This window comes from Esox lucius, chromosome 8 (genome assembly GCF_011004845.1).
Source record: "Esox lucius isolate fEsoLuc1 chromosome 8, fEsoLuc1.pri, whole genome shotgun sequence".
In the NCBI taxonomy this organism is placed as follows: domain Eukaryota; kingdom Metazoa; phylum Chordata; class Actinopteri; order Esociformes; family Esocidae; genus Esox; species Esox lucius.
This window is the reverse complement of record NC_047576.1, coordinates 2,789,390-2,798,432: the sequence shown is the minus strand read 5'-3', so window position 1 is coordinate 2,798,432 and position 9,043 is coordinate 2,789,390. Positions and strand designations below refer to the sequence as shown.

General features: G+C 48.9%; 1 protein-coding gene across 4 annotated transcripts; it reads left to right on the top strand.

The window, feature by feature from the left end:
* The first annotated feature begins 107 nt into the window (after nt 1–107).
* On the top strand, nt 108–9,043 carry med16 (mediator complex subunit 16). 4 transcript variants are annotated; one of them, XM_034293754.1, is made up of 16 exons: nt 108–191; nt 627–811; nt 1,019–1,123; nt 1,256–1,425; nt 1,596–1,877; nt 2,064–2,213; nt 2,728–2,833; nt 3,617–3,772; nt 4,607–4,833; nt 5,458–5,664; nt 5,822–6,032; nt 6,291–6,424; nt 6,884–7,076; nt 7,760–7,976; nt 8,235–8,318; nt 8,621–9,043. In XM_034293754.1, the coding sequence occupies exons 2-16, from the start codon at nt 670–672 to the stop codon at nt 8,745–8,747; spliced, it is 2,511 nt and encodes an 836-aa protein (XP_034149645.1). In that variant the 5' UTR covers nt 108–191; nt 627–669; the 3' UTR covers nt 8,748–9,043. The 4 variants fall into 4 exon arrangements, with proteins under 4 accessions (XP_034149645.1, XP_034149642.1, XP_034149644.1 ...); XM_034293751.1 differs by having other exon boundaries at nt 109–191; nt 1,016–1,123; XM_034293753.1 differs by having other exon boundaries at nt 111–191; nt 662–811; nt 1,016–1,123.

Here is a 9,043-nt window from a genome sequence, read left to right as displayed (position 1 = left end):
ATTATATTATCGATGGAAGTAAATATTGTTATAAGTTATACCACGTTTTGCCAAGTTATTATCAATTTGTAAACAAAAATACTGCAGGCAACTAAAAAGACTTCTCAATTCACTGTATGAGGTCCTACCGTACTGTCGGATTTCTTGTCAGTGCTAATCATTGACTTAATACATAACTAACTAAATGAATGGTAAGGGTCCTATTTATTAATATATGTCATATAATTAAAGTCCATACTATCTATGAGTGAGAAATGTACCTACATGTAGATATATTTAGAAATTCGCCTGAATGTACTCTTAGCAAGTTTTCATTGCTATTTGCTAGCCAGTTAGCAATGGTTGTATGAAACCAAGCAAAGCCATAAACATCGCTGTAAGTATCAACTACTGCATTTTAGCTATCTAAATATTACAGTATACTGCAGGTGGCAAACTAACACAGCTTGCAACCACATACAGTACAGTATGTAATTAACGAGCTAGCTAGTGTTCTAATTTAACCAGACGATTGTCAAAGACAGTGTGGCAAGCACATTTAACATTTAGCTACAGTTTACTAGCTGTAATTCTGTGTCTTTCATTGCGATTTATGTGATTGAACATGATTTTTCTGATCGGAAAAGGACTGAAACCCATTGTTTAACCATTGGGAAAGTAGATGGTTAAATGATGGAGGTGGCCTATGTTTGTGAGTGGGAGAAGAGACCCAAGAGCAACCACTGTCCATCCATCCCACTGGTATGTGCCTGGTCCTGCAGGAACCTTGTTGCCTTCACCACAGACTTAAAAAATGAAGAAGATGAGAAAGGTACACGTGCTTGGTACTGATTCTGTAACCAGTTTGATGATGTGTTTAGCAAGAGATCGGCAAAATGTGAAATCAAACAAATCCCATTTCCAGTATCAATTGGGATAGTCCATCCATATATAATTTGGCATTTCTAATTCAGTGCCTTTTGCCTTGATTAGCAGATTACATAGTCAATTATGATTTTAATTTGCTTTATTTCAGAAGTCAGTCATATGGTCCACATCATTGATACAGAGCACCCATGGGATGTGTACTCAATTAACTCTGGACATGCTGAGGTCATATCCTGTCTGGAGTGGGACCAGTCTGGTAGGTCAACATAGTAGCAACACCAAACCAACCAAAATGGCCTTTTATGAATGTAAAACTTTACAATATATGTATTCATTTGAAAGTCTTTGTGTCTGCACATGTCTGATTTTGTCCGTTGGTGTGTTTTAGGTTCCAGGTTGCTGTCCGCTGATGGAGACGGACAGATTAAATGCTGGGCGATGGCAGATCACCTGGTGAACAGCTGGGAAAGTTCACTGGGGAGTTCAGTGGACGGAGACCCCATCGTAGCTCTGTCCTGGCTGCATAATGGAGTGAAGCTTGCTCTGCATGTGGAGATGGTATTGAACCCTGTTGTCCTCTTATTCACACAGTCTACCAGCTCTTCTCAAATCTCTTTGTGGATCTTATGATTTATTATTGTCAGTATTTCATAGGCAAATCTTAAGCTCTTGAGATATATTTCAAATCTGTATAAATGTCCAGAACACCACCCTCTCTCACCTTTCAGTCGGGCTCCACCAACTTTGGCGAGAAGTTTTCGCGGGTCAAGTTCTCTCCGTCGCTCACGCTGTTTGGCGGCAAACCCATGGAGGGCTGGCTGGCCGTGACGGTGAGCGGCCTAGTCACAGTGTCCCTGCTGAAGCCCAACGGTCAGCTACTGACGGCCAGCGAGAGCCTGTGTCGCCTCAGGGGCCGTGTGGCCTTGGCCGACATCGCCTTCACCGGCGGGGGTAACATCGTGGTGGCGGCCACGGATGGAAGCAGCTCCTCGCCTGTGCAGTTCTACAAGGTACCGGAGAGCGATGGCATGGGTGGTGCTGTGGTTATGGAAGGTGCCTGACACTGGCTGTATTAACCAGTGACCCTGTCTTACACGTCTGGCATGTAACACTGCTGTTACGAGGTTCTCCGCTTCGATGGGCAGTGGTCACGACGTGCTGTTATCTGAAGTATCTGCTGTCGTCCGAACCCCCAGGTGTGTGTGAGCGTGGTCAACGAGAAGTGTCGCATCGACACGGAGCTGCTGCCCTCGCTCTTCATGCGCTGCACCACGGACCCCGTCCGGAGGGACAAGTACCCGGCCGTGACGCACCTCAAGTTCCTCACTCGGGAGAACTCTGAGCAGGTGATAGAGAAGCACTGTGCGCCCGTCGCTGTCCGTGTGTCGTTTGTGTGTAGAGTGTGCCCTTTTTATTAATGTGACATAGGTTAGGGTATCCAATAAATTATGTCTTGACCAGTGTGTAAAATAATTCTGTAGGTAATCCACTGAAAAAACTATGGTCAAAGTCTCATGTCGCACATGATTATTTGAAATGTTTTTACCCCTTTTATAATATATATTTTTTAAAGTTAGGTCTACCGTATGATGTAGCGTATTGCCTATTTTAGGACAGTCCATGAAACATTGTATTAAATTAAATCAGTCTGTCTTTAAATATTAATAGCAAGTAAATGCATTACACCTATGAGTGAATATGTTCATATCCACAATATCAATTAAATGTGGGCTAATATGTAACTCAATGGAACTCAAAGTCACCAAAGCGCGTGGACACGCCACAGTTGGATGCTAAACTGCAGGCAGTGTTGTTAACCTCTGTATCTGTTTGTCTCTCTGTGAATGAATCATCTTTTAGGTGCTTCTGTGTGCCTCTAGTCAGATGGGCAGCATCGTAGAGTGCTGGTCACTGCGAAAGGAAGGCCTTCCGGTCAACAACATATTCCAGCATCGTTCACCAGTAGGTAAGGCAGCGCTTGGGTAACCAAAGCAAGTCCATCACACGCGTGGACCATTACTGTCACTTATAGCATTTTCATAGTTTACAGTTGTTTTCAACCCTTGTCCTCCTTCAATTTCTGAACAAGTCATAGTGAATCCCCTGTAGTTGGAGGTCAGGAGGTCAGGACTTGATGTCTCTGTTGACCCCCACCCTTTCCTCCCTCCGTTGACCCCCACCCTTTCCTCTCTGCGTTGACCCCCACCCTTTCCTCTCTCAGTTGACCCCCACCCTTTCCTCTCTGCGTTGACCCCCACCCTTTCCTCTCTCCGTTGACCCCCACCCTTTCCTCTCTCCGTTGACCCCCACCCTTTCCTCTCTCCGTTGACCCCCACCCTTTCCTCTCTCCGTTGACCCCCACCCTTTCCTCTCTCCGTCGACCCCCACCCTTTCCTCTCTGCGTCGACCCCCACCCTTTCCTCTCTCCGTCGACCTCCACCCTTTCCTCTTTCCGTCGACCCCCACCCTTTCCTCTCTCCGTTGACCCCCACCCTTTCCTCTTTCCGTTGACCCCCACCCTTTCCTCTCTCCGTTGACCCCCACCCTTTCCTCTCTCCGTTGACCCCCACCCTTTCCTCTCTCCGTTGACCCCCACCCTTTCCTCTCTGCGTTGACCCCCACCCTTTCCTCTCTGCGTTGACCACCACCCTTTCCTCTCTCCGTTGACCCCCACCCTTTCCTCTCTGCGTTGACCACCACCCTTTCCTCTCTCCATTGACCCCCACCCTCTCCTCTCTTCGTCCCACAGTGGGTGAGAAACAGCCCATGATTCTGAAATGGCGCATCCTCTCCGCCACCAATGACCTGGACCGCGTGTCGGCCGTGGCCCTGCCCAAGCTGCCCATATCCATCTCCAACACGGACCTAAAGGTGGCGTCGGAGACCAAGTTCTGCCCCGGACTCGGTATGTGTCGACGCCTAATAATTTGTCGTTGCCAGTCGGTGTCTTATCGTTCACTTAAGGTGGAACCATAGACAGACTAGGTGCACCTGAACAGAATGTATTTAAATTCACGGAAGAACAAGAGACACGCTCGGTAAGTAGCAGCTATGCGGAATGGGGCAGAGGGCACAGATGAAGTGGTGTTATTGTGTGTCTCAGGTCTGGCCCTGGCCTTCTGGACACAGATGAAGTGGTGTTATTGTGTGTCTCAGGTCTGGCCCTGGCCTTCTGGACACAGATGAAGTGGTGTTATTGTGTGTCTCAGGTCTGGCCCTGGCCTTCTGGACACAGATGAAGTGGTGTTATTGTGTGTCTCAGGTCTGGCCCTGGCCTTCTGGACACAGATGAAGTGGTGTTATTGTGTGTCTCAGGTCTGGCCCTGGCCTTCTGGACACAGATGAAGTGGTGTTATTGTGTGTCTCAGGTCTGGCCCTGGCCTTCTGGACACAGATGAAGTGGTGTTATTGTGTGTCTCAGGTCTGGCCCTGGCCTTCTGGACACAGATGAAGTGGTGTTATTGTGTGTCTCAGGTCTGGCCCTGGCCTTCTGGACACAGATGAAGTGGTGTTATTGTGTGTCTCAGGTCTGGCCCTGGCCTTCTGGACACAGATGAAGTGGTGTTATTGTGTGTCTCAGGTCTGGCCCTGGCCTTCTGGACACAGATGAAGTGGTGTTATTGTGTGTCTCAGGTCTGGCCCTGGCCTTCTGGACACAGATGAAGTGGTGTTATTGTGTGTCTCAGGTCTGGCCCTGGCCTTCTGGACACAGATGAAGTGGTGTTATTGTGTGTCTCAGGTCTGGCCCTGGCCTTCCACGACGGAAGCATCCAGATCCTCCACCGCCTGTCCCTCCACACCATGGGCGTGTTCTACGGCTCCTCCTCTTCCTCCGGCGCCTCCCAGCGGCCCGGGGACGAGCCGGCCATAAAGCGTCAGCGTGCCGGTGGCCCGACGGTACACTTCAAGGCCCTGCAGTTCTCCTGGACCTCCCTGGCCCTGGCCGGAGTGGACAACCATGGCAAGGTGAGCGCAGCTAGCCGAGGAGGGACCCGCGGTCTGCCCCAAATGTCCCACACAGCGAACATCAGCTGTTACCCTGGGAAGATCCAATCGGGATGAGAGGCTGTGTGGAAGTAGTGTAGCTTAGATGGTGGTGCTACTTCCTGTGCGCCATAGAGAGCGGTCGCTCTGACAGTGGCTCCACATTCACTACGTCGTCTTTTGCTTATTAAGTTTTGACATTGTTGTGTATATTATTGCTCTATTTTTACTGTATCGATGTCGTGTGTCCCATGTCACAAGAATTTAGTTGTTCAGAATGACGCTGTGTTATTTGGTGTATATGATAAATAAACGTTGAACTTGAATATCAGCTGTTACCCTGGGCAGATCTGATCTTGATGAGAGGCTATGTGGAAGTAGTGTAGCTTAGATGGCTTACATTTTAGAAATTGGGGGAATATTTATAAATGTTTCCATATGCTTTCCTTGCATATTCCTCCACAGTCATTGGGTTAAAAGCTTCTGGCTGTTTTTCGGTCTAAAAGCAATAACTGAAAGCTAACAGAAAGCCAAATAACCTTGCTCTCTCATACAACATCAGTAAATAACACTAATGCATTTGTTTTTCTCTTCTTCCGTCTTCAGCTGCACATGATCCGAGTGTCTCCCTCCATGGGCCAGATGCTGGACATGAACACATTGCTGCGCCATCTGCTGTTCTTGCTGGAGTACTGCATGGTGACGGGCTACGACTGGTGGGACGTTCTGCTCCACGTGCAGCCAGGCATGGTCCACAACCTGGTGGAGAAGCTCCATGAGGAGTACATGCGACAGAACCAAGCCCTGCAGCAGGTGAGTGGACCAGATGTCCAGTTCCCTCAGACACACCGTAGAAAACGCAACCCAGGGATCGCCGCTTTATCGCATTTCTTCAGACCGACTGTTTGGCAACGGACGGATTGCTTGTTGTTTTCTAAAGTGTGTGCGTGTGTGTGTGCGCGTTCGGCAGGTGCTTTCAACGCGGATCGTGGCCGTGAAAGCGTCCCTCTGCAAACTGTCATCGGTGACTGCGGCACGAGCCTGCGACTTCCACGCCAAGCTCCTCCTCATCGCCGTCAGCTCCACCCTCAAATCCCTGCTGAGGCCACATGTCCTCAACACCCCAGACAAGAGCCCCGGGGACCGGCTGGCCGAGATCTGCGCCAAAAACACTGACACTGGTAGGAGCACTAGGAATCGCTTTACTTGTGTGATCAGTGGATAGGCTGATCTCAGGTCTGATAACAGCGTGGAGTAACGCAGCGCTGGACATCTGGTCTTTGTTGGTGGTTCGTTGTGTCCTGTCGTCATTGTGGATTGGGGCGTTCTGTAGGCTTTAGCTCCTGGGAAACCAGTCTGCTATCTATTACCACGGGTGTCGTGTGTTCTATTCCTGGACGCCACCCATTGTAGTTGATTTTGACCACCTCTCCCCGTAGACATTGATAAGGTGATGATCAACCTGAAGACGGAGGAGTTTGTTCTGGATGGCCCTCCACTGCAGTCTCTCCAGCAGCTCATCCAGTGGGTGGGAGACTTTGTGCTCTACCTCATGGCCAACCTACCCAATCAGGTGGGTTTACAGTGCAACCGTGGGTTCCTCGTCAAGCCCCCTGTTTGTTTTCGGAAAAATCCAGCCACTTTATTTTTTTAATTGCCTTTTCGACATTAATCCTTTTACTCAAGAATTTTGTGATATCCAATTAGTAGTTAAGACCTTCTCTTATCAGAGCCAGTCCCAGTGGGCTGAGGAGAGTCAAAGATCAGGACATCCATCATCCAAAATATGCCAGCACAGCTGCTGTGCTTATTTCCATACTCGTCGCTCAAACGGGAAGTTTTTCATGACCAACATGCCTGGAAGATGACACTCCTTGTGCTAACGACAAATAATTAGCAATTAGCCTGCAAGACCGATGGAACCTCTAGGGTGCGAACCCACTTATTTGAGCCTGACTGTCAACAGCTGGGCTGAAGTGTTATCCGCGGGTATGTGCAATAATCTTTCTCTATTAACCCGTGTCCCCTAAAGGGCTCCATTGTCCGCCCGGGGTTTGGGTTCCTCCGAGACGGGTCGTCCCTGGGCATGCTGCGGGAGATGATGGTCATGATTCGGATCTGGGGCCTGCTGAAGCCCGGCTGCCTGCCCATCTACACGGCCACCTCGGACAACCAGGACAGCATGCTGCTGCTCTTCCGCCTTCTCACCAAGCTCTGGCTTTGCTGTATGTCTGAGGAGAACCTGTTTGTATGTTTGTATGAGGAGAACCTGTTTGTATGTATGAGGAGAACCTGTTTGTCTGTATGCATGAGGAGAACCTGTTTGTCTGTATGTATGAGGAGAACCTGTTTGTCTGTATGTATGAGGAGAACCTGTTTGTCTGTATGTATGAGGAGAACCTGTTTGTCTGTATGTATGAGGAGAACCTGTTTGTCTGTATGTATGAGGAGAACCTGTTTGTCTGTATGCATGAGGAGAGCCTGTTTGTCTGTATGCATGAGGAGAACCTGTTTGTCTGTATGCATGAGGAGAACCTGTTTGTCTGTATGTATGAGGAGAACCTGTTTGTCTGTATGCATGAGGAGAACCTGTTTGTCTGTATGTATGAGGAGAACCTGTTTGTCTGTATGCATGAGGAGAACCTGTTTGTCTGTATGTATGAGGAGAACCTGTTTGTCTGTATGCATGAGGAGAACCTGTTTGTCTGTGGACTGTGTGTTATCCACTGAATATATGCGTGTGATGTGGGGTCAGACGTGATATACTTCAGGTGATATCAGTGTCTGTCCTTTATGTGTGTGTGTGTGTGTGTGTGTGTGTGTGTGTGTGTGTGTCAATACCTAACATAAATGTCTGTCTGTATGTGTTCCTGTGTTGTTGTTGTTTCACGCCCCGTTCCCCCTCCAGCTCGGGACGAGGGCCACCCCCAGGAGCCAGACGAGTCCCTAATAGACGAGTGCTGCCTGCTTCCCAGCCAGCTGTTGGTGCCCACCATGGACTGGCTGCCCGTCAACGATGGAATCATCTGTAAGCTGCAGGGCAAGTACCCACTGCGGCTGCAGTTTGGCAAGCCCTACAGCCTCCCCGGCCTCAACTCTGCAGCCCAGGTGGAGATCTTCTCCAGGTAAGACTGCAGCTCCCCGGAGACAGGGTGGCTCCGCCCCCTGACTGGGGGGGGTCCTTTTATTTATGCGTAACAAGGGTACACACGGTGGCACGCTAATGTGCTGAGGTGGAAGCTCAAAACGGGTTGTTCTAACGTGACCACTGCTTGTGGTAAATGTGCATTTGATCGGCATCCTAGCATTCAGGCAAAAGTACGATCAGCCAACTGTAAAGTTGAAAAATGTAACCGTCATTCTTCCTTTGCGCCTGTGTGTAGGAGCCCGGGGTCCCAGAGGATGGATCACCTACGCTGTCTCCATATGGGCGTCTGCCCCACAGAGGAAAGCAAAGCCTGTACCAGGTCAGACACCGCTTCTTCTTTCAGCTGCTCTCGGCACTTGCGCATGCAGATGGAAGTGGTGTTGGAAAGCCGTTGGGGGCGAGTCACTCTTCCACGTGGTCTTGAGGTCATATCCCAATGCCCCAGGGCAGTAAATAGGACTTTGCCCTGCCTATTATTAGCTCTTTCACTAAATCCAAGTCCTTTCAGATTGAAGCAGCTGCCAAGTGATGGACTTGTTCCCATATTTACCTTTTTTCCCCAATACATTTCAACCTTTTTAAACATCTGCTTAATTTATTCTTGTCGCTCTCTTTTCTCAGGTGTGGCTGCGTGACCATGCTCCGATCGCCCAACAAGACCAACGCTATGAAGCAATGGGAGCAGCGCTGGATTAAGAACTGCTTGTGTGGGGGGCTTTGGAGAAGAATCCCCTCCACACTTTCCTGAGATCAGTCAACAATTGACTCAAACAAGACCCTCCTCACTCCAAACCCTGCACTCAGATCAGCCTCAGGACAGTTAGGCTTGCATGACGATGCTGCCACCTAATAAATATTGGACGACGGGTGTCAATGGAGGACAGAAGTATTGTGTGTCTTTTTCAGTTGTATTGCAGCTAATGCCATAGGGAAAGGCTGTGATCATGCCGTCATTGTTTTCTACCTGTAAATAGGAATCACTTTTTGTTATGTATCTCTTATTTTATACAATCTCGTCAAGAAAATAAATAATTTTCATGTATA